Source organism: Pteropus vampyrus, unplaced genomic scaffold (assembly GCF_000151845.1).
Source record: "Pteropus vampyrus isolate Shadow unplaced genomic scaffold, Pvam_2.0 Scaffold283, whole genome shotgun sequence".
Taxonomy (NCBI): Eukaryota; Metazoa; Chordata; class Mammalia; order Chiroptera; family Pteropodidae; genus Pteropus; species Pteropus vampyrus.
The window spans coordinates 342981-369749 of record NW_011889064.1 but is presented as its reverse complement, the minus strand read 5'-3'; the positions used below and the strand labels follow the sequence as shown (position 1 = coordinate 369749).

The 26769-nt window shown below is 32.2% G+C and overlaps 1 protein-coding gene across 2 annotated transcripts in view; it reads left to right on the top strand.

Moving 5' to 3' along the window:
* Positions 1-26769, top strand: part of ATF7IP (activating transcription factor 7 interacting protein) — a 104237-nt gene that overhangs the window by 72808 nt on the left and 4660 nt on the right. For both annotated transcript variants that reach the window (XM_011375984.2, XM_023520898.1), the window contains exons 7-14: positions 1660-1739; positions 2887-2975; positions 5312-5950; positions 10499-10563; positions 15708-15786; positions 18740-18895; positions 22338-22520; positions 23742-23854. In XM_011375984.2, the coding sequence (XP_011374286.1) occupies positions 1660-1739; positions 2887-2975; positions 5312-5950; positions 10499-10563; positions 15708-15786; positions 18740-18895; positions 22338-22520; positions 23742-23854 (1404 nt within the window). The remainder of the gene's footprint in view (positions 1-1659; positions 1740-2886; positions 2976-5311; positions 5951-10498; positions 10564-15707; positions 15787-18739; positions 18896-22337; positions 22521-23741; positions 23855-26769) is intronic.

The following is a 26769-nucleotide window of genomic DNA, read 5'->3' as shown; positions in this document are numbered from 1 at the left end:
AGGCTCACCTTTGTTCTCATCCATTCTCCAGATATTTAGTGTGTGCCACTTATTCAAGTTAAGGGAGACAGAAACCAGTTCCTCGGGCAGTACCCCAAAAAGCCTAATGTGTTACATGCAGGTTCCTTTTTTTCTTTCCTGAAAGAAAAGTTGCAGGTGGGGAATTTTCTCTTGATTGTGGCACACTGTGTTGAGAAGAGGATAGAGAATGATGGGTAAGTGCAGTAGACCTTCTTACCCACTATAGTGTACCTCTTCATGGCTTTGCTTGGAGTGCTATAACTCTCATCTGGTTTCTGGAATTCTCACAAAAGAAATTTGGACTGTATATTGTTAAGTCATTGTCTGAGGGAAGAATGATATGGGGCTTCCTAGTCTGCCATCTTGCTGATGTCACTATACTGTAGTGTTTAAGGTCCTGTATGTGATAACTCCATACTACGTTCTAATCTAGTATTGTTTATTATGCTTTTATTCTTCCTTTTTCTGTTTTTCTTCCCAAAATGTTCTTTACCTTCATCTTAACCATTTTGAATGTACTAATTACTCAAAGACTTATATGAAGATACATTCCTTTCCAAAAAAACTTTTTAAAACAGTTTTTCCATTTGCTCTACACTGTTATACTTTAATTTTCTTTTCTATTTGTTTGAAATGTCTATTGTATCTATAGTCAGATGTTAAGCACCTTTAGAGCAGTTTGCCTTAATTCTATCTTTTGTCTGTTCTACACACATAACTAGTACAATGCTATATTGGTTGGTAAAAATTATTCTTTTATCCTATAAGAAGCAGCAGGATGTATTTGTGTTTGAGAAGGGAAGAGTGATTAGTGGCATCTGCTTGATGTGATCCTAAGCACTTAATCACCTTTGGTTTAACTTCTATTATTGTTACACTTAATTAAGTCTTGAGCAGAGTTATTTTGTTTTTCTCAATTTAAGAAATCAGTGACAATAATGTCATTATTGATGGAGACCAAAATAATGGTAATTAACATGTAGGTTAGAATTTTATTTCTATATTCCTTGTTTTTTGGGGGGAAAGGCTGAAATTAGTTGATACTTAAGTTTAGAATTGAGACATTTTTATGAAATTTTGTCACATAGTAGCAAGTAGTCCTTTTTAAAACAACAATTGTAAAAATAATTTCGATTCAAGAGTTTTGATTTGTGGCCTAAGATGATGCTATTTAATTGGTAATCCACTACTCCTGGGTAAGAATAAATATATATCCTGTTTATTGAGTTTCTGATGGTAGTCTGGTGCCTGCTATGCCTAGTATACAGTAGGCATTCACTAAATATTTATTGAATGTGACTAGTTTGTTATTTATATTTTTTATTAATGTTTCTTGAACCCTTACAGCATGTAAGCCATTTTCATATTCTTTATTTACTCATCTCAGAAAACTGAGATATAGAAATTATTATATTCATATTTCATATGATAAGCAGTTGTTTTAATTGGTTATGTAATTTCCTTAAGGCACAACTAATAAGTAGTAATTCCAAGATTCAAATTCTTATCTCAACCAGCAGTAGTTTCCATTGTATTATAGAAGTAACATAATACATTGACAGAGCATTTAAGGTCTTATTATTAAAGCTTTGTTGTATTTTGGGTTTTATTTTACCTTGGTATTTTTTTCTCCCTCAGAATCCATCAAACCCACCTGTACCTGTATCACCAGGAAAGTCTGTAGTTGATGTCAACAGCAGTAACAATGTGCCCTACAGGTGAGAATTATAAAGAGTCTTGTCAAGTTTTCTTTTTTTTTTTATCGTCCTCTCTTTTTCTTTTTGTTTGTTTTCAGTTCAATTTATTTAAACTAAAAATGAAAGACAAAATATAGTTCACCCGTTTCTCCCACTCTGCAACCCTCACCTCTAGAAACCACCAGTCTGTTCTGTTTGTTTGTTTTTTAGATTCCATATTTGTCTTTTTCTCTGTTTGACTAATTTCACTTAGCAGAGTGCCCTCAGGTTCCATCCATGTTGGTGCATGGGAAGATTTTATTCTTTTTTATGGCTAATGTTACGTGTGTGCGCGCGCGTGTGTGTGCATGTGGGTAAGTTTTTTTATACATTTATCCATAGATGGACATTTAGGTTGTTTCCATATCTTGGCTATTCTTAATAATGATGTAATGAAAATGGGGGTGCATATAGATATCTTTTCTAATTAGTCTTTTCATTTTCTTCAAATAAATATCCAGAAGTGGAATTGCTGGATCACATGATAGTTTTATTTTTAATTTTTTGAGGAAGCTTCATACTGTTTTCCATAGTGGCTGCACCAAATTACATTTCTACCAGTAGTGTACAAGAGTTTTAAAATAACAAATCTTTCAAGTTTTTAAATAAGAGAACAAGGTTCTAATTGCGGAAGAATCCTAGAATGTAATCTTACATATTTACATAGAGATAAATGTTTAGTATATTGGATTAACTGTAGTTTCTTTTTTGCTATGTGGTAATTGTTCACCTGTAGCTATTGGTTTTGCTAATTTATCTAAGGCTTTCTCTGGTGATTGCAGATTTCTTTAATCACTTGTGCTAAGTAGTATTCTCTCAAGTAATTGAAATGTTTTAGTCAGGGATGATAAAAACTAATGTCTACAGATACTAGGATATACATATAGTTTTCAGGTAAAAATATTAAGGACATTAGAATATAAGAGGCAGTCTCTTCCCTAATGCCATAGACCCCCGGCATTCTGAAGTCTGTGTGCTAGCTTTGCCTGAATACCCTCACTCGCGGTTTAGCGCTACATATAGTACCCAAGTCCAGCCACCCTTTTTCCCTATGGGCACTGCTTTCTCCGTACATAAATTGATGTTCCTCAGAATGGCATATCCGTTACTATTTGTATGTATTTCATAGAAATGCTGGCACAGTGAGACAGTTGCTGGAATTCAAAAGAAATGTAAGTGAGAGTGCACCGCCATCCTTTCAGACCTCTGTGAATACAGGTAATAATATTATTTAACAATGAAATATATTTTCTTAGTAATTGAAGGCTTTGGTTTTCTTTTCACATTCTTTTGAGGTTGAAATATACTTAGAATCTGAGCATATCAATCTAAAATTGAGTGCTAAGTGTAAAATTTTATTTAAACATTAAGGTTTACACATATGCATAAAAATATAAAAATTCTAATGTTTAGTGGTTCTCAAACTTTCAGTCACCATATCCCTGTATAATCTTAAAAAATTATTAAGAATCCCAAAAAGCTTTTGTTTATGTGAGTTGTATTAATTGATACTTACTTTAGTAAAAATTAAAATAAAAATTTTTAATGTTTATTCATTTAAAAACAATAAACATGTAAGACAAATCACGTTCTAATGAAAAAATAACTTTTCAAAGCTTGAAAAGTGTGTCTTACATTTTTATAAAGTTCTTCTGTGTCTCACTTAAAATATTAAGATGGCCTGTGAAAGGTGGATTCTCATACCTATTATCTGCATTCAGTCTGTTGCAATTTGTTGTTTTGACTGAAGCATATGAAGAAAATTCAGCCTCACACAAATATGTAGTTGGAAAAGGGTTAATTCTTTTAGAGAATTATGGGTATTTTTTTGACATAGTCAAATAGTAGTTTATTAAAGGTTAGTTGCAAAGTGGACTCTAAAACCATACCAATGAACTTTTCTTTTTCATTAAAATCCATTTGTCTGTCTTGTACTTGGATAGATCTTTTACTAATACCATTCACTGATCATTTGGAAAATGTTCATTGACTTATCTGAATCGTCCAAATGTTGACACATCTCATTAATAATTTTTTAAAATTGCATTAATTTATTTGACTATTATTCTCAGAATGCTTTTTAAAGATTTGGGAAGCTGTCATGCTGTCAGTGGCAGATGAAAGTTTTTCTAAAGTTTTAATTTTGGTTTTGGTTTTTAAAATTCAGATTTTATTATTGCCAATAAATACTGTTGATTGTTCTCTTTGAAATGACTACCTTACTTGGTTTATTTTCAAAAAATGATTTGCCAGATACCCAAGTGTGAATAACCACAGTATGTCTGTAAGTCATCCTTTCAAGTAAAAATGGACTTCCATGAAAAAGGGTGTTAGCTTATAGCTCAAACAATCATACAGGTACTTTTCCTTCAGCCAGCCATCTTATTTTGGCATGCAGACGTAATTATGTATTCTTCCTATTTCTTCACACAGAATTTTAAGAAGACCTGTACGCAATGGCTGAGATTTTTAAAAATTAATATTTACTACTTTATCATGGACATTGTCAAGTGAAACAGTTGTTTTTGTTTTTTACTGTGAACATCTTTTGATAAAGAATGCAGTGACAGTTTGGTACCACTATCTTGATTTTTGTACTAAGGCATCGGAAGTTTTACTGACCATTGCTTTTTGCTCTGTCAGTGCAAATATCCACATGGTGAAAAAGTCAAGTAATGTTTTATTATTGTTCTAAAAATAATTTTAACATTGCAAGCTCCCTGAAAGGGTCTCAGAAACCCCCAAGTGTCCCTTGGATCACACCTTGAGAATTGCTACTCTGGTGTTTTATGGTTTTCAAAGAAAGACTACAAATCAAGGAGAAAGAAACTTGGTCATCTATTTCAAACCTGTTCAAATGAGAATAAACAAATAGTTGAAACAAGATTACTGTAAAACTCCAGTGACCAGGATTTTGGTTTTCTCTAGTCTTTAGTATCACCTCCCTTATTTCTCAGTTCATCTCCCATCTTCACTCTGCTATTTTCCATATCATATAATGTCAAGAGTATCAATACAGGCAGGCTTCCCTCTCTAGTTCCTCTCCCAGGCAATTCAATACAACTTGATCCATAGATGCAGGTTTCACATGGTCCAAATGATAAAATACATGACCAGGTTTACCTACTCTTCACTAATAGTGACAACTCTTAATAGATTTTCTATTTGAGCATATATATTGCCAGTGTCCTAAAGCATTTATAATGTTTTTAGTGTAATTTTAAAAATATCTATACAATTTTTCCAAGTTTTCAGTGTTTTGACTTTTTCCAATCACTCTAAAGTGATTATAGTAGTTTTCAGAGACTGTTTTGATAATGAGAAAGCAGTTCTCCATATTAATTATAACTCATGTGATATTTTTATGAACGTTTCAACAGATGCAAAAATAATTCTACAAATTTAATTTTAAGAATTTCAAGAATTTACATCTGGAAAAAAATAATTATGAAGGATTTTACCTACTATAATGTATTAAATTTGTATTATTATATTATCTTAGCTAATAAATGAAGATAGCCGTTTAAACTGAGACTTCTTTTTTCTTTCCATAGTATCTTCAACCAGTCTTGTCACTCCTCAAACAGTTGTCAGTAGTCAACCTAAATTGCAGACTCCAGTGACTTCGGGTTCTCTGACAGCAACGTCAATTCTTCCTGCACCCAACACAGCCACTGTAGTTGCTACTACCCAGGTGCCTACTGGAAATCCCCAACCTACAATCTCTTTACAACCTTTACCAGTGATTTTGCATGTACCTGTTGCGGTATCATCCCAGCCTCAGCTCTTACAGAGCCATCCAGGGACTTTAGTGACCAACCAACCATCTGGCAACGTTGAATTCATTTCTGTACAAAGCCCACCTGCAGTGAGTGGTCTTACCAAAAATCCAGTATCCTTGCCATCCTTGCCAAACCCCACTAAACCAAACAACGCTCCTTCTGTGCCCAGTTCTAGTATTCAAAGGAACTCTCCTGCCAGTGCTGCACCATTAGGAACAACACTTGCTGTACAGGCTGTTCCAACAGCACACTCTATTGTACAAGCCACGAGGACTTCTTTACCCACAGTAGGCCCATCCGGACTCTATAGTCCATCAAATAATCGTGGTCCTATACAGATGAAAATTCCGATTTCTGCTTTTAGTACTTCATCTCCCTCAGAACAGAACAGCACTACTACCCCAAGAATTGGTGAGTCACTATGTAGGTTTAATAATAGAAATGCAAGCGTATTAATGGCCTATATAGAATTCGTGAGCGTGTTTGTGCTTGTGTGTGCGTGTATGTAGAAAGGCTAGCATTATTGGGAAAACAGTAAATAGAATATCCTGGAGATTATTTTGAGTAAGCTTTTAGTTAGGGAAGAAATGATGTTGTTAAAATGGAATTTGAGAGAGAGTGTATATGAGTCAGAAGTTAGCATTTGTAATTTATCTTTTAGGAATTTTCCTAATTGGTGAATTTTTCATTTAGGCTCTGTGGCGAGCATTACAAATTACTTTTATAATACATTTGCCAGGAATATCTGAATATAACATGTTTATTTTAAATTATATAATTGATGTAATATATGTTTATAAGAGGAAAATACCACGTATTTTCCCTACCCATTTGGAAAAATCTTTTATGCGTTCATCACGCGTATCTTCTATTTTTGAACAGTTTAAAAATAGGTTTGTCCCTCTCTAATTTACTACAAAATGTTTAGTTTTCTCTGTTGTATATTTTCCCCTGTGACATAGTATTTGATTATGTTTGTGTATATCTATGTACTTTGAAGTATTGCAAAAAGGAGAGCTTGATCATATCTGTATTTAAAATCTTTATGTCTTTGTTCTTAGAAAACATACATTTTTTATGCATTCTTGAAATTGCTTATTCTTCATTTCTGACTTCACATTTATCCCCACTGCTTTTGAAAGACAGCAAGAATGGGTAGACATCATGTGTATAGTGAAGTTGCTACAGTATCTGTTTTATTGACATAGTAAATGACCATGAAACATAAGCAACAGATTCTAAAGTACAAAATTACATTTATAGGTGAGATATATGAGCCTTTTAAAACAATTTCTCATGTAGCCATTCGTAGTGTACTTGCCCTCTTGGTATATTTTCTCATATAAAATAGTGATGATATTTCAGAGTTGTTAAGAGAGTAAATGAGTAGCAGATCAAAATTAATATTGGACTGAATCTGAATATCACCCTCATATAATTAACATCTGGGATGTAAGAGTAAATCTGAAATGTTTTATAAAATGCAGTTGTTATTAATATTAGTACTTGAATGCTTATAGAATACAATAACTTTCTTAGCATTATCTGCTACCTCATTATTCATTAAACACTCTAATTCATGTTTGTAACCCTAAAAGATGCTTACTTTTAACTATCAGTGAAGGAGTAAGATTTTAGGGGATTACTTCAGTTTTCTCTAATTTTTTTCTTCTGATCCTTAGTATTTTTTAATACGTCAGGTGGAAGATGATTTATCATGGACATTGGAGTTTTTCGTCTTTTTGAGATATTGAGCCTCAGTTGACATTGTTTTTAATTAATGGTCGCAAGCTAAGATATATTCTTAAATATTGAACTTTTCCTGAAAGACCATGGTCATTAAAAGAAATAAATAACTTAAAAAGATTTTGTTTAATGTTATGAATGTTAGTACACTAAATATGTCTATAAATATCAGAATCATAATTTTATTATTTTGTTCTCTTAAAATTTTTGTTAATATTTATGGACACAAAGGATCTGTTTTTCCCAGTTATCTAGCTTATGCATTCTATTATTTGTAATAAGCATCAGTCTGTTTTATTTGAATGTTTTAAATTATTTTTGTATATAAAATTAAGTTTTCAGTCATTAGTACATCATTCTACTTTTATGATAATACATGTTTATACTAACACTTAAAATTTTATATTTTAACATTTATTTAACATATTTGTATTTAATGTATAAATTATATTAAGGAGATCTTCAAGTTCTATTTAGAATGTTTACATACATTTGAAAGTAAATTATTAGATATTATCATAAATGAATGATAAGCTTTATATGTTATTTATAATGTTAATTAGAATAAAATCCTATGAGTTGATATGTTCTTTGAACATGCATAATTTCAGGAGTGCCACAAATGATGTTAAAGTATTAAAGTAGGCTTTTAGCTATTTAGGCTTCCAAGAGACTAAGCTGAAGCCAAATAGCAAATTTTGGCTCAATATAGAGTTAAAAACCAAACTTTAATACATCCCTAATGTGATTAGATATGTAATTAAAACATTTTAAGTCCTATACTTACTTAGGTATTATTGACTTAATTAGAATATATGTGCTCTAACTAGACTGCATGTATTTTTTATATGTTTTATTACAGTTGATATATCCTCATAGAGTCAGTCAATATTTTCTGTTTATGGTAAAGTAAAAACTATCCTAGAGACTACTTGGTAATTTAGGGATAAAATTATAGCTAATGTCAGTCATTCATGAAACATGGAGTGCTTATATTTGTTCTAAAGCCCTGCAAAATAGTTTGTATTTTCACCAACCTTACAGTCAAATAGGGAACTTGGCTCTTACATAAGTAATTAATTATAAATGTGATGAATGTTAAGATATGCAGGTTTCAATGAGAAGATATGGGAGGTCTGTAAAGGTATGAGAAAATAAATGAAAAGATGGTGGAAAACAGGATTAAAGATTTTTGCTGTGAGTAGTATGATATCTATGAATACTGGCTGCTGTGAGGGGGTGGTTTGGACAGGATAAAAGTGGAGTTAGGGAGACTAGTTAGGAGGCTCTTGTAGAGGGTATAGATGTGAGATGGTGTTGTAAAAATGATTTAAAAGTTTTCCATTTCATTCATTTCCATACATTATCCATACCTACACAGGGACACTACTAATTGGCACTCATATAAAACCCTTTAAAACTCTGGTAAAAATGCACTGTTGGTTAAAAATGACAATATTTTTTACGAATAGTAAGATAGAAGTATTTCCCAAATGATAAAGATTTTGAGGTACAATTTTTGATTGTACACCCTCACCAGTCTTATTGATAGATTGATTTATAACTTTTTACTTTCAGAAGTCATCTAAAGTAGACAATATAGTAAAAGAAAAAAAGATGCAGTGAAACTGTAAAATGTTACATTAAGAATCAAGAAAATTGTCTGTAGTAAAGGAGTAGGGGAATGTTAATTGAAAATCTAGATTAATGAATATTATTACAGTTCTTTGACTCTTAGCATTGAGACAATTAGGGCAAAGAAAGAATCATGCTAGATAACAAAACTTATATAGTTATTTAAAAACATATGCATGCGTGTGTATGTATATAACATTTTATTATTAAGCATCTAAATCTTTACCTGAGTGTTAAATTCTTTTTTTGTATGAGAATATTTCAGTAGAAAATAAAAATGGAGCGCCTTCATCTACTTTCCACCTGAAGTTATCTTTTATATTCACTTGAAAATAAAAACACGAGTTTCAAATCTAAAAGAATGTAAGAAGGTAAAAACAAATGTAAAAGAATGTAGTCTAACATTGTATATAACATTATAACATTGTAAATCACTGATGTTTTGGTAATATCATTGTGTATTTTAATACTCTACCATGTAGGATAAGTAACATGGAATTAGTTTTTTATTAAGTAGTATTTCAGGAACTCCACAGTCCAGAACAGATGCTGACTTATTATAAATGAAGTAATTTGAAGTTTTTTTAAAGTAAATAATATATTAATATATTCTTTCTACAAAAAGAACTAAGATAATTCAGATGGAGTAGGGAGACATTATAAGGGACTCCTCCCCCTAGCCTGGAAAAACCTCTTTCTACAGATAGATGTTTATTCTGATTTTTTAATTTATAGATTTATATATGTATATATGGAAATACATAGTCTATTTCCAGATGTTATTTTTTTATTTGTATTCTGAAGATTTGCAAATGAAAGGAATGCCATACTTTACCCAAGCTTTTTAACATATTTAACGAGATGTTTTAACATTAGAAAAATCCTATTAAATATAATTCACCACATTACCAAAGAGGAAAAGCTAAATAATCACCTCAGTAGAGTCTAAAGACATTTGATAAAATCAAATACCTTCTCTTTAGAAATTGAGACAGAAAAACATTGTTTTACTTTGTGCTGTTCTGAAAGTAACTTTTATGTGGGTGTGTGGGTGAGTCTGTGCATCACGAACTTAACACAACTTAACTGAAAAATGAATAAAGAAAAATCATCTGTAATTGAACTTATTGAGATTATGCAGGTGTATTTTTTCAGAAGCACTGTGTTTATAATTTTTCTAATAAACTTAACACACTTTTGCCATGTCATTAAAATTTTTTTCTAAAGGTATGTAGTATGGAAGAATTATATTTTATTTAACCATTCTTTCATATTAGAACATTTAAGTTATGCACATCTTAAATTATTTCCCTAAGATATTTCTTAGGATAGAGTTAAAATTTCTGGATCAATTGGAATATGAAGTTTTTTGATTTCTGTTGTGAATTTGCCCTTCTAAAATATATTGTAGCAGTGGTCTATCGGAGTCCATTTACACATGAATGTGACATATTGATAGACCAAAAAAAAAAAAAAATTAGAGAAAATTGCATAAATTGTTATATATAAAGCAACTCACCTTTCACATTTTGTAGATGCTTTTAAAAATGACTGACTTTTTTTTTTTTGACTCCTCAGAAAACCAGACAAACAAAACAGTAGATACTTCTGTTAATAAGAAAGCAGCTGATAGCACATCACAGGTAAGACTTTCCTTCTGTTTCAAGTTAAAATTCTAATTATAGTCCACAGGAGAATGGATTTCCATCAGTATTCTTTAATACAGTGAAAATTAGAATCATTTTTCTGAGAGTTTTTTACAACTCTCCAAAGATTTTCAAACAACTTCTCTGTAATAATTGACAAAAATTGGGTTTCTTAGAGGTGATACTCATTTATTATATTAACTAACCGTTTGGATTATATAATTGAGAATTCAGTTATTTGCCTTTATTTAGTGTAAAGATTCAGTGTAGTTTCCTTCTGGTCCATCTTCTTAAGGGTCTCGCTGGCTTCCCCCTATTCTTGTCCCCCTAGCACATATACAGAGGCACCATTTTAATTTCTTCAGAGTTGATTAAAAATAACTTTTTGCAAAGAAAATCTTCATCTTTTTGATAGCTTATTAGCACTTTGCCAGTCTTGGTACTTTTTTATGTTAAATCTTAATTACCCAGAGGTGGAGTAATTACTTTTTCCCTGTATTAACAGTGTTCTTCCTACTTCTTTTACTATATTGCTTTAGGTATAATAGATTTATAGAGACATCATTTAGGTCGTTGATAGTTTTTTTTTCTTCTCTTCTTCTTAATTATTTCAAGAAATTCGTATAGTTTTTCTGGAAGACCAAAATCTTGAATAAGCAGGCATGAATAAATTACATGAATTTTAAAACAAGGGCATAATGATCTTTTTAAATATGACTGTTTGCTTTAAAATGATGGATTTTTGACCAAAGCTAGATATATACCATGATTTAGAGATCAAATTAAAGCGATAAATATTTCGTTTTATACGAATTTTAGCAGTCTTTGTGTATGATATTAAAGATCAAAGTTATGATTAATTCTGAGGATGTCTTTTGGATTTTTGCTATATTTTCAATTAAAAGTATATATAGGGTATTTTCTAGAAGACATGTGGTGTGGAAAATGTTGATTAGTGATTTTTATGTGACATAGGAAGTCTGACATTATTAGGTAAAACTAAACTAAACCAAGAATTTACAAACATCTTTATTTCCCTCAGTGAAACCAATAGCCTATTATTCTTTAGAATATCGCTTTCCGGTACACGTGGCTAACACTTTCTAGTACACGTGGCTAACTTATTTTTACTGTGCTTGTATGGAAATGATTGTTGTTCAATCATACCTAATCAAGAAATAACTGAATATGAAAAATATTATTTGTAGTTCTTGAATGAAGATTTCTCTAACATCTTCCAAATAAGTATTACCTTATTTCACATAAAGTATTATACTACATATTCATCTACCTCATTTTATATAATACTTTACAAATAGTGAAAAATAAATTTATTCAAATTATCAGCATCATTGTAAAACAATGTAGAATTCTTTTTTGCCACTATTTGTAGTTAAATTGCTATTTTGAGGGACTCAAGCTTAAGTTTGTTGATTTGCCAGAAGGACTCATTGCAGATTATACTCATGTTTATGGTTTACACAGCAAAAAGGTAGAGAGTAAAAATAATAGGAAAAAGATACGCATCAAATGGGGTTCACAGAGGTCAGGAATAGGCTTCTAAGTCCTCCCTTGTCCAGCATCGCATAGGATGTGTTTTCTCTTTTTTTTATTAACTGCAGGGACATTTGCCAAGAGTCTCTGTTTGAGAAGCCTTATTGAATTTCAAGGTGTGAGGTATTTTAAAGGACTCATCATATATAGCCATGTCTTTCTATGTAACCAGCCATGGCAGTCGAAACTCAGGACCCCAACAATAAAATAAGGTGTACATCATCAGTCTAGATGTTTGTGTAAATCAGTCCTATCAAGCCAGTGTGACACAGTCCAGTTTTCAAGGTATACATAACAAAATTATCAGTTGTTAGTGTAAACTTTGCAAGGGCTACATTCTTGGTACCTTTCAAGTCTCAGTTATAGTTCCAGGTTCCCTTGGAGAGACGTGCACGGAGTAAACAACCAGGTCTTCTGTATTAACTTACATTGCAGTTGTTTAAATGTCCTACTGTAGCCTTTCATATATGTTCTTTTTGTTTCAGTACCAAAAAAAACCAACAAAGCTAATATCTTTGCTCTCTTGAAATTTTTTTTTAGTGTTCACTTAAAAAGAGTGGTCGTTTTGGGGAAGTACACATGATTAGTTAATAACCTTTTAATAAAATAGATTCTTAGTATTAAAACCTACTTAATTTTTTTTGATAGGGAACTTTAGTAATATGTGTAATTGCAGATTTAAACGTGTGTGATGTCTCATTAAATAAGCTTTTTTGGAGATGATGCCAAAAAAAATGTAAATATACACATACATGTAAATGTATCTGCTTATAAATCTGCACCTAGTGGCATAGAAATAAGCTCTAGAGTCTCACAACCTGGCTCCTATCACTTAACTAGTGTATAAACTTTAGGCAAGTTATTTAACACTTTGGATTTCTCACCTATAAAATGTGGCTAATGCTGTTACCCTATCTCATAGGATTATTGTGAAGATTAAATTTGTTAATGAATATAAAATATTTGGCAGAGAGCCCAGTAGTAATAATGCCAGCTATCTGATTACCTAATTGCTGTTAATAATTATAGAAATAATTCGCAATTTTATTTCTCAAGACGAAAATATAGCTAGGAAACTACTGTAGTATATGATAATAGGTGAATTGTATCTGTCAGGTTATAGCCAATAAAAGTGTAATTCAGTAGATTAGATTTGATTGTAGACCTGTAGACCTTCTTGTCCTATTATATTTATACATTATAGAAAAACATACACCTTATAATAGAGCATGAAAACATATGAAGTGAAGACAACAAAATTAATGGGAGAAATTGACAAATTGACCCTTTTATCATTATAAAGTTTCCCTCTTTGTATGTTGTCTAATATTTACATGGCCATAATTTTTTGTGCTTGCTTTTTTCACTGTGTTTGTGTATTTATACTTAAAGTGAATATCTAGGAGAAAAAATTTAGTTATTTCTTGTTTTCCTGATGTCTTATCCCATCTGACAATTCCTACATTTTGATAGATTTCAGTCTATTTACAGTTAGTATAATTATTAATATAGTTGTATTTAGGTCTACTGTTTTATAATTTTTAAAATGTTTCATCTTTTTGTTTCTGTGTGCTTTTTTTGTGCTTTATTTTGTGTCAGTCTTTTTTTTAATATTTTATCTTAATTCTTCCGTTGCCTTTCAATTTTTTTTTTTGTTTCTACTTTTGAGATTTCTTATATGCACATTCATTACTATCATATTTTCCTTTAATTCTTTGAACACATTTTTAACAACTGCTTTGAAATCTTTGCCAAATTCACCATCTGGCTCCTCTTGGAGTCATTTTCTTTTGACTATATTTTATCTTTGTTTGGATTCTACTTTACTAGTCTACTTATTTGTTATAACTTTTGATAAATTTAAATTTTAGTAAATTTTAAAAGTGAACCTTATATTGTAGCAAGTGGATTCTGATACATTCATTCAGACTTTGTTAAGAACTTTTAGTATTGGACTTTACAGATTTGCCGTGTTTGTTAACAAGTTATTTTCTATGAAGTCATTATCATGGAATGGTTTATAATTGTAACATTGTCTTGCAATTGGGCCTGAATTTTTGAACTTCAAAGAATTATTTTTCTTTAACTTCAAAAAATTTGAGTTTTGCAGATGAAAACCTTAATCATTTTGAGTTAATCTACATTATAATATGATTGTGATGAACATATACAGTCATGTGCTGCTTAACAAGTGGGATATGTTCTGAGAAATGAGTCATTAAGGGATTTCATCATTGTGCAAACATCATAGAATACACTTACACAGACCTAGATTGTATAGCCAGCCCCTACTACACACTTAGGCTATATGGAATAGCCTTTTGCTCCTAGGTTACAAGCTTGTATAGCATGTTACTGTACAAAACAGCACAAGAGAAAAATGGTACAATTAAGAAACGCATTAAACACAAGATGTAAGAGGCTGCTGCCAGCATAGCCTAGCATACTTTTTTACAGCAAGTTATTTGTATGAGTAGAAAGAGCACACTCTAAAATAACGATAAGAAGTATAGTGTAGTAAATACATAAACCAGTAACATAGTCATTTATTACTATTATCAAGTATCATGTACTGTACTGTACATAATTGTATGTGCTATGCTTTTATATAATTGGCAACATAGTAGGTTTGTTTACACCAGCATCGCCACAAACACATGAGTAATATGTTGTACTGTGATATTATGACAACCATGATGTCACTAGGTGATAGGAATTTTTAACTGCATTTTAATCTTATGGGACCACCATTTTATGTGCAGTCCAGTGTTGACCAAATGTCATTATGCAGCACATGACTATACTAAGCACTTACCATTATATCACCCTTGGTACTAAACTCCATGTATACATATTTAGATTAATCCTCGTAAGCAACTCCATATCCAGATTTTGCAAATTACCTTTTAACAGAAATTTGCAAAGCTAATAAGTATTGTAACTAAAAGATGCACTCAGTCTTTTTGACTCCAGGATCCTGGTGCTTTAAGTCTGTGTTTTATTGCTTTTCATTTTTTGTGGCTATTATATGGCTTAAAATTTTTTTTAAGTTACATTTCTAATGATTTTGTATGATGGTTTAACTTAAGTCAAATTGGATGTCAGTTAATAGTGCAACACACCATATTCCATCATACCATACCATTTTTTAGGGAAAAAACAGATTTAGATTATTTTATTTAGCCTAATTCTAGCTTTAAAGTTGCCTTTGGTGTTTTTATGAATAAATAATAATGATTTAATTTAGGATTGGTCAACATCTTAAATGTTAGAAAATGAATAGTTTGTGTTTAATCACTTATTACTTAAAGCACCTAATTTCAGAGCTCTAAGCAATTGACAGCTTACTTTTAAAAAACCATCTAGAATTTCTTGTGAAAATATTTCAGAATTGTTTTTTATGTGGCAGATGTTTAGATCGTGAGTATCCTGGGGTCTATCTGACAAACACTGTTTCTTCAGGTAAAGCCATTTGGGGTCCAGATTGAACCAGGTCATTCATTATCCTCATTTCTCCTCAATATTATATTATTTTTCCTTTGTCTGCAAGAGTTCCTTTTACAAAATGAAAATGTTTTGTTTTTCAGAGTGGAAAAGCCACAGGTGGTGATTCTGGTGGTGTCATTGATCTCACAATGGATGATGAAGAAAATGGAGCTTCACAAGGTACTTAAATATAAGTAATCATACTAAGTGATGCTTCGATACCATTTTGTCCTCTCAATTTAGTGTAACAGTCAGTGAAGACAGATAGCTACGGCATATGCTTGGTGTAGTTATATCCTTTCTAGAATGAGAACTTTTTAGATTAGAATTAAAAAATAGAAATCACATCTTGAGTGAATATGCATAAGTCATAGAGGAAAACAATAATTAGAAGAATATTTAACTTATGGAGCCACCTAACTTTTTATATCTGTCATTTCACTTGATTCTTGCAATAACCCTGTAATGCCATTTTAGACTTGAGCTCAGTTTCACTGAGTATGAGTCAGTAAGGGAACTGGAAATCAAATCCAGCTCTTCTGACTTTAAATGGGTGTGTGTGTGTGTGTGTGTGTGTGTGTGTGTGTGTGTGTGTGTTTTAATGTAGGCACTTTTAAGTATATACATTTAATTTTGGTTATTTGAATTAAGTTCCATTACTTACTGTTATCTAAATTAAAATGAAAGGAATGTTAAAAAGCATGCATACCCAAATTCCTTGATATTATTTTGAGTTACAATATTTAGAAATTATATTAGATAGATATTTATTAATATTACAGATTATTCTTCTGCAGTGTTAATAGGTGTTCTATGAATAAAAAGTTCCATGGTTAAATATGCTTGGGAAATGTTTAGTAAACAAAATAATATATTTTTTTTCCTAACTATAGACTTCTCTGAGCTTTTACTGTGGTCATTTATAACGTAAATCTCCAGGAATGATTCAAGATATAAAGTAGTTCCCAAACTTATTTGACTGCATGGAATAACTTTTCACAGATATATCTGTAAAACTCTGTGGTTATAATTATATAATCCATATGGAAAATACCGTAAAATCAGGTACTAAGTTAATTATGACCTTAAAGATATTAAATTCAAAACACCTAGAGATTTAAATATTATATTATTATATTTTAGGGAGTAAGATAGTTTGATTCTAGGGAAATAAGATTAAGTAGCTATATGATTATGTGACAGTAAAATAATTTTTTTTTTATAAAACTGCTGTAAAGTTGGAAGATTTATGCCATTATTTGTCAGGGTTGAATTAGAGCAGTATGATTATTCTTACAAAGTTTCAAGTTATCTGTATTGCTTTTACTATTTTTTATAAACAAGTCTAAATATAGCAACTCTTAGAAGGCAAAAATAAATACACGTTATTTTTGAGAGGCTACATGTAGGGCTGATCCTGAATAAAAAGGAAAATAAGCAAAGTCTGCTATCGGTGCTCTTGCCATTTCCTTTTCTAGCGTCCCTGCTTCGTGGAGTCTCTTTCCATTGCTTCACTATTGAACATATCTTAAATTCTTCCAATTAAAATATCACTTGCTAAAGCCTTGAATTTTATCTACATTTTAGAATTTTATTTACATAGAAATTTACTTCCATTTTAGAATTCTGTGGCAGATTCTAGGGCAGAAATCAGTGGGGATCATTTTGGATAGAGGAGCTTTTGGCTTATAGTCTTTATACCATATAGTGGGTTACCTATTTTTAAGGGCTTTTTCTGAGATGCAAATATATATTTCATAGGCTTTTGGAGACCATTTTTGAGGTAGACATTCTGTATTTTACTTTAAAGATTGGATAGTGTAAATAAGCAGCCATCTGTGTTATTAAAAGAATGTAAACAACAGTAGAGTAATTGGAATTCAAGATCTCTGGTGCAAAATTCATCAATTGATAGGTATTTGTCTAGGAGAATGCCCTTGATATAGATATAAATGTAAGAAATGAAATTATTCTAATTAATATTATGTTGTATTGAGTTCAGAAATAGGATTCTTTCATCAAAAACAAAACAGAACTATTTCTGTAAATGTGAATTAGGATTTGTGATGGAACCAACAGTGAATTATTTAACATCCTGATTTGATTTTCAAATTGGCAAAAATACACGTAATTAAAATAGAAGGTACAAATGGCCAACAGACATATGAAAAGATGCTTAACTTCACTAGCTATTAGGGAAATGCATATCAAAACCACAATGAGATACCATTTCACACCTGTTAGAATGGTTATAATCAACAGGACAAGTTATAACAAATGCTGGAGAGGATACAGAGAAAAAGGAACCCTCATCCACTGTTGGTGGGACTGCAAATTGGTACAGCCACTATAGAAAGCAGTATAGAGGTTCCTCAAAAAACAAAGAGTTGAATTAACCTATGATCCAGCAATCCCTCTTCTGGGCATTTACCCCCAAATCCTGAAAACATTTATCCGCAAAGATATATGCACCCCGATTTTCATAGCAGCATTATTCATGGAAGCAACTGAAGTGCCTATGATAGATGATTGGATAAAGAAGATGTGGTACATATATACAATGGAATATTACTCAGCTATAAGGAAAGATGAAATACTGCCATTTGTGACAACATGGATGGATCTTGAGATAATCATGCTAAGTGAAATAAGTCAGACAAAAAACTGAAAACCACGTGATATCACTCATATGTGAGATATAGACCTAAAAGCAACAAACATGATAAACAGAGACTCATGGACATGGACAGTGGCTTAGAGGTTACCAGAGGGAAGGCGAGGAGCAGGGAGGTAGATGGGGGTAAAAGGGGTGAAATGTTTGGTGACAGAAGGAAATCTAACTATGGGTGGTGAACACACAATGCAACATAGTGTCGAAACTTATTGGATTTGTTGATCAGCGTCACCCCAGTAATTTTTATTAAAAATAAATAAAGGAGCAAACCCTCTAAAAAAAAATTAAAAATAAAAAAATTAAAAGTTCAATTGAAAAAAAATAGAAGGAAATTTTTCTCTAAGCAGTAAATGTGACTGAGTGACAAGCAAAAGTAAAATTCACCCATAAAGGAAAAACCTGTATTTTGGCTTTTTTTTTTATTATTAATAATTATAATGCCTCACTTTTAATTAACAGACCCTAAAAAGCTAAATCACACTCCTGTGTCAACCATGGGTTCTTCTCAGCCTGTGTTTCGACCATTGCAACCCATCCAACCAGCACCTCCTCTTCAACCGTCTGGGGTGCCAACAAGTGGACCATCTCAGACAACAATACACTTACTACCTACAGGTAAACTTGCTGAATCATTGAACTGAAGCATTAGTTTTGTCTTCGGTGAAATATGACTACGGATCAAGTGGAAAGATTAGACAGAAAATTAAGAGTAATTATTGTGATTTTGAAAATTGTGTATCTTTTTGAATGCATTATAATTTACTTTTGCTGACCATCTTAAGTAGCAGAACCGATATAGAATGGTTATATAGAAGACTTAAACTATGTGCCTTTGTCATCTGCCACTAGACGTAGTAGAAATGAATATAGTTTTTCTGGAAGAGATGGGTATGATGATTCATTCTGATTATAACCAAGAAGTTATAATTGACTGATTAAATAGGATTTTTTTCCCTGTCTTTATTGAAATATAATAGACAATTAGTTGCTTATATTTACATTGTACACTTCAATGAGTTTTTTTAAAATTATAGTTGGCATATAATAATATACCAGTTTCAGTTGTATAGCATAGTGATCAGAGATCCACATAACTCACAAGTGATCAACCCACTAAATCTAGTACCCCTCTTCTCCCTTAACATTATTATTATATTATTAACCATCTTCCCCATGCTACACTCTACATCTCCATGTCTATTCTGCAGCTCTCCATTTGTACCTCTTAATCCCTTTGCCTTTTTTTGTCCCCCTAAACCTCCCATTTAGTATCCTTCTAAATATTCTCTGTATCTATGAGTTTATTTCCGCTTTTTTTGTTGTTGATTTTGTTCATGCGATATTTGCCTTTCTCTGTCTGACCCATTTCATTCAGCGCAGTACCCTCTAGGTCCATCAAGGCAATATCTTTTTCCATCCCCTTCCTTTTAGTCTGTGTGTGTCTTTTAATCTGAAGTGACTCTCTTGTAGGCAGCATATGTAGGGGTCTTGTTTCCTTATCCATTTAACCACTATTATCTTTTGGATGGAGCACTTAATTCTTTTCCATTTTAAGTACTTGTTGATAGGAATGTAGTTATTACCATTTTTTATTCCTGTTTTGGATACATCTTTTTTCTTCTTAAAGAAGTCCCTCCAACATTTCCTGTAACACTGACTTGGTGATGATAAAGTCCTTTAGCTTATTTTTGTCTGGGAAGCTCTTTATCTGTCCTTCAACTCTAAGTGATAGCTTTGTTGGATAAAGTAGTCTTGGGTTTTCAACACTTTTTATATTTTGTGCCAAGCCCTTCTGTCTTGCATAGTTTATTTTGAGAAATCAACTGCTAGTCTTATGAGTGTTCCCTTGTAGGTAACTAACTGCTTTTCTCTTGCTGCTTTTGATTCTCTCTTTGTATTTAACCTTTGGCATTTTAATTATGATGTGTCTTGGTGTGGGCTTCCTTGGGTTCCTGGTTCTTGGGACTCTCTGAGCTTCCTTGGGTTTGAGGGAAGTTTTCATCATTATTTCTTCAAATAGCTCTACGACATCTTGTTTTCCTTCAGGTACCCCAATGACATGGATACTTTTACCCTTAATAGTGTCCCCTAGGTTCCTTAAATTATTATTACAGTCTTGGCTTTTTCTTTCCATTCGGATTGTGTCCTTGGCTTTCCCATCCTCTATATAGGTCATTCGATCCTTTTCTTTATTTGTTTATTCCATTTAATATACTTCTCATCTCAGATAATGTGTTCCTCATTTCTGACCAGTTCACTTCTATAATTTCCATTTCCATTTTTATGTTTTTTATCTCTTTGTTGAAGTTCTCACTGAATTCATCTACACTTCCCAAAAGTTCATTGAGCATCTTTATAACCAGTGTTTTGAACTCTGCATCTGTTAGATTGCTTGACTCCATTATTTCTGGATCTCTGTTCTGTTCTCTCATGTGGTTTCTGCTTCTTTGTCTTCACATTTTGGTTACCTTTCTGTGTCTGTTTCTATGTATTAAGCAAAGCTCCTAAGTCTCCCGGTCTTATTAGTGTGGATTTGTGAAGTAGTTGTCCAGTGGCACAGTCCTGAGAGGGGTTCACCTGTAGGCCCAAATTTAGCCCCAGCCTGTGCCCTTTTGGGGCTACTGTTAAGATTCAGCAAGCAATCCACAGATGCTGTGCTTACAGTTGCCTCAAAAGGCCACCACACCAGAAACCGAGGCCAGCTGCCACCAGTGTGAGTCTAGGCGCTGCTCAGCAAGGAGCACCTGACTCACCGAGGACACAGTTCTGAAAGCTGGAAGTCCCAGATCAAGGTCTGGCAGGGTCGGTTTATGGTGAGAGAGCTCTCTCTCTCTGGCTTTAGATGGCCATCTTCTCCATAGGAATTTTTAAATAATTCTTAACTCTAATCAGTTTTAACTGGCCTAGCACTACCATCAAGAAGTATACACTAATATTTTACTTGCTACTTCTCAAGAAGCTATAAATGAGACATTTTCAAGATGTACTCAATATCTCCTAAACCGTTTGGAAGCCAGTAAAGACAATTTTTCTTCATAAAATAGCCCATTGCATAGAGATTTATCTACAAAATAACTTATTTAAGCACACTTCTCCTTAAAGAAAACATTGAGTTTACATGGAATTTTATCTAGTGTAATTAAAATGACAGTCACTTAATTTAGATAATTTAGAAGAAAATGTTGTCATATAAACCTATAGATAATAAAATGGGGAGTAAAGAGATGAAGCGATAAGTATTCTTCCTTGTATACTTTCATCTTTGTTATATATAACATTTAACTCCAAATTTATTTTATTATAGAATTCATTTATTCATATAAAGGAAATTTATTGTTTTTTATGATATCTGTAATTTATATGTGGTCATTTGTAAAATGTGATTCTAATTCAGAGTTATTAACAAAAAACTGTTGACTCCTAAAATCATTATTGTAGTTCCATGCTATAAGTGAACATTTAAGACCCAGTTTTCATAGATATATATTAACATCATTCAAGGCATTAATGCTCTAGAATATACATTAGGAGGAATGCCAGAGTAGAGAAGGAGAAAGTCTGTATCTTAATGGATGTTTTATTGTTTTGAATAAGAGATGGTTTGGTTCACTTGAAGAAAATGTCAGTTATAATAGCCAACTAGATTCTTGAACTATGGGAATGTAGAGTTAACTCTTTTGGACTTATATCCATTTAAAGATAGCCTAGAAGGCCTAAAATTCCACTCTGCTAAGAACAATTTAACATTGAAGAGGGAAAATTTGCTCTTTTAAGTCACTCCTTTAAGGTCATAGCCTTGAGTCTAAACCCTGTCTTTATCTTCACATGCTTATTGATCTAGTCAGAGTAAAGAGATGAAGGCTATTGGACATGATTGAGATGCTCTTTTTTTCTGAAGTTTGGATTATAATATTAGTTTCGGTTGGCCCTATCAAGATTACAAAAGGAGACTGTTGTCTCTTTCTTAGAGTTAGATTTTGTACAAAGTGAATCACCATTTAATACTCTTAACATAGAATTTACTATATTCTTAATATTTTTTTCTACTTTTCATTAGCTCCAACCACCGTGAATGTAACACATCGTCCAGTAACTCAGGTGACCACAAGACTTCCTGTACCAAGAGCTCCTGCAAACCACCAAGTGGTTTATACCACTCTCCCAGCACCACCAGCTCAGGCTCCCCTGCGAGGAACTGTTATGCAGGCTCCTGCTGTGCGGCAGGTCAATCCCCAAAATAGTAAGAGACTCTTCTTGTATATGGCCCCAAGTTACGTATAGTTCTTCAGCATTTAGTTGGAGTGCCTCTTATTGATATTAGATTTAGTGAAAAGAGCTTATAATGTCATATTAAAACTCTTAATAATTCATTTTTCTTCCACTAGAGTTAACCAGAAAATTTAGACATGAATGTTATATAATTGGTGCTCTGTGTGTTATCTTCAACTTAACTTTAGTCATGGCCTGTATAATTATGGTACCCTTTTTGATTTTGGTCTATACTCCACTCTATTAATAGATACCTTGCCTAATTAAAGTGAGAATGACTAATTATGACTTAGCCTAGATGATGGAAATAATGGTAATGGATAGTGTCCAATGAGAGAGTCTTAAAGATATAGAAGATGGCTGAGAAGTAAAAGATGTGAAAACATTGAAGGGAACTTGTAGTTTCTACATACAGATGGTCTCTGACTTGAATTTTTTTTTACTTTATGATGGTGCAAAAGCAGTACACAGTCAATTGTAACCATACCTAGAATTTTGAATTTTTATCTTCTCCTGAGCTTGTAATATATGATACAATACTCTCCTGTGAGGCTGGGAGCCAGCCACAGCTTCCAGTCAGCTACATGTTCATGAGGGTAGACAACTAGTACTTTACAGTGTACTGTATTACCAACATTTTTTGAATATTGCATTTTGTGTTTTTGCATTCCATCATGTCTACAACATGCCCATCTTTGTTTCCTGCTTCTGGTAAGAAAAGGAAGGTAATTACTCTTGAGATGAAACTTGAGATAGTTGCCGAACTGTCGGCTAATGTAAGTGTTCTGAGCACATTTAAGGTAGGCTAAGCTTGATGTTCAGTAGGTGAGATGTATTAAATGTGTCCTAGTTAAAAAGATGAGACAGCAGTGATCTTTGTGAGGATAGCTTTATTTTTTCTGTCTTTAGAATCACACTGCTCCATTCTGGCTTGTTTGCGAACATTCTACATGTACGGTACCACCAGTGTTCCAGTGATCTAGGATTTTTGCTCATAGTCATTTTGGTAGGGATTCCATTTATTTCATCCTCATGCTTGAATGATACTTTGGCTGAGTGTAGACTTCTAGATTAGAAATATTTTTCCTTCTGTTTTTTTTAAAAATAACACTTTACTAACTTCAAGTGTTTAATCAGTGTTCCACCAAATTTAGAATAGAATTCTAATTTTTCCCTTAATTTTCTGTTGTAGGTGTCACAGTTCGAGTGCCTCAAGCAACTACATATGTTGTAAACAATGGGCTAACCCTGGGGTCAACAGGACCTCAGCTCACAGTGCATCACCGACCACCACAAGTGCATACTGTAAGTGTTGGTGCTTGTCTTTACAAATATTCATTGATAAAGCTGTCAAACATTATTATAGTTAGCATTTTTTTCTTTATGCTAGTTATATCAAAAGGAAATGACAGGTCTTCTGTTTTTCCTGCAGAAGTTTTTTTAAGATAGTAGATCTTAACCATTATGAACAAATGTTCCTAGGGACGATGGTCATCGAAGATCATCGAGTTTGCTTGTGGTGGCTTAGAGTGTGCAGAGTCTATAGCTGGGGCATGTGAAGTAAAATAAGGAGACCATTTTAACTCATGGTTAAATTAAAAGGAATATTTTTTAATATTAAAAAGCATATTTCAAAAAGTATTTTTTGATGTTTTAATGTTATTCTTTTCCTCAAAACCTTATATACCAGTTCTAACTGCTACATGGCCACCACGTTATAGTTTTTAATAATCCATCAGTATTGGGAATTCATTTATTGAGAGATTCACAATACTGCTAGATTATTAGATATAGCCTCCAAAATAATGTCACATTATCCTGCGATGTGATTATAACAATATTTAGTACAGTATACCATGTAAATGAAAATACTGGCTTTATGAAGAGGGGAGAAATTGAGGCTGGTATCTGTTTTTACCAACCAAAGGATCCTTTTTTTATTAAACATATTAATGGCTAGCATTTATCGAGTGTTTACTGTGTGCCAGCCACTATTAATATACTTAGTCCTCACACAGGAATCCTGTAAGTCTCTTGCTTTTTTATAGATACTGTGGCTAATACAGAGAGGTCGAGTAAAAACCCATGCCCTTGGGCCTATGTTCTTAATAGCTATTATTTTTAGTATCCCACTATAATGAAAAAATTAATGGAGCACTTACTATATATCAGGTACTCTACTAAGCACTTACGTTTATTTTGTTTAATCTTACTCAAAACTTTATGAAGACTTTTTTTTTTTGATGTTAAAGGATACTATGTCACAAAGATGTTAAGTGGTTACTCAGTGTCATTACCCAAGCGAGCGTCAGAGGCAGAGCCATTTTAAAATTCAGGTTATCTGATCCCAGAACCTCCAGAGTGTTTTCATAGCGCTTCAGTCTGGCCCTGTTAGGGTATGTGGCAAATATGTTATTACTGTTGTTTGCAGCTGCAAATAATTTATTTTATCCTATATTCTTTCAAAAATATATATAGTAAAAGTGTATTATTTATGCCATAGTTTTGCAGATTTGATAACCCATAAGAGTTGAGTTTGTGATGTTTTTTGTTTGTTTTTTTATGGGATTCCATCCATGTGTATTGTCTTGGAATAAACTGTGTATCTCACAGGAGGAACATTCTTTTAATTAATCTAAAAATATATTTTTAAATGGCAATTTTCAAATGTATATAAAAGATTAGTATAACAATTCCTACATACCCATCAACAATTATCAGCATTTGGCTAGTCTTATTTCATCTATGGTGCCAGTCACTTAAATTCCACAACCATATATACACCAGATTATTTTGAAGCAAATACCTGATATATTATTTTATCTGTAAAACTTCAGTAAAAATCTCCATTGCAGTGGCAAAAACAAAACAACATTGTTGACTTAATTTGTTTGTGGATATGAGCAGATTCAGAATCCTAGAATTTCAAGAACTTTAAGGCATATTACAGGCCATTTAAGATATTGTCAAACTCCTTGAATTCCTGTGCTCCCTCCAGTCAAGTTCATGGCTCCAGCCATTTTCTCTTAGAGTGCTAGCTATACATTTGTTTAATGTTATTATTTTAAGTGATTAAGTCTTTTTAGGAAAAAAGACGTTCTGAGAGAGGAAATACAGCCACATGGCTAGTATTCATTATCAGTTCTAATTCTTCAGCTTTCAGTGTTTTATCTATTTAAATTTGCCCCCCCCCAACTTTATATTTATTTTAGCTTTTTAACTATAGATTGTACCTTTTTCCAGATGTGTGTATGAATTTTTTCTACTAGGCATATGAATTTCAGCAGATATTCATTCCTGGAAATTATTCAGCATATCCTTTCTAAGTTCTTCCTATGTGCATGTTTCTGGTACTAAACTTTGAAAAGGCATGGAAATTAAAAAGAGCATCAGACCATCACAGAATTCACTAGTATGTGCAAATTATTCATTTAATGAAATGTATAGTAAAACAATTTTTGTTAAATGAACTTCAGTTAAGGAAACCTTATTTGTTTCATGACTTTCAATCTACAGGCAATGAACAATAAGTAAAAATCACTCATATCCCTATTTCCTGGCTCTAACTAGAATCTTTTTTGAAAAAATTATTACTGTAATCTTAAAACCCAGATATAATAAAATAATAATAATAATAATAATAATAATAATAATAATAATATCCAGTGTTAGATAAGTCATTTTGACTTCCTAAGCTAAGTATTTATGCTTTTTCATCATCTGGCTTTAACCTACCTTTCTAAATTTATCTTTTCTTCTTCACATACTCCATGTCTAAGTAAAAGTTAATACTTGGTTTTGCCTATAAATCCCTTCATTTGAAATTCCCATGCCTTTGCTCATGCTTTACCTTTCAGCAGAAAGTTACACAACTTTTCCTACATTTTAAACTCTCATCTTTCATGGCCTAATTTAAATGTCACCTTTCCATGCAGACTGACCAAAAACATAATATATGTTTATATGGAAAAAGGACTTAAAAATGAAAGTAGAGTTGAATACTCAAGTTTCCCAAGATAGACTGCCACACATATTTTAAAATGTTATATTATACTAAAATGAGAATCTGTAGTACATGTAGAGAATTAAATCTTAAATTATTTTTTTTAGAAATGGATGATTATTTCAATTTCTGTCAAGATGATGTTCCATTAGCAAGAGCTTTTATTTCCTGAGGAAAACTCAGCATTGTAGGTCTAGAAAGTGTAGCAGGAGTTACC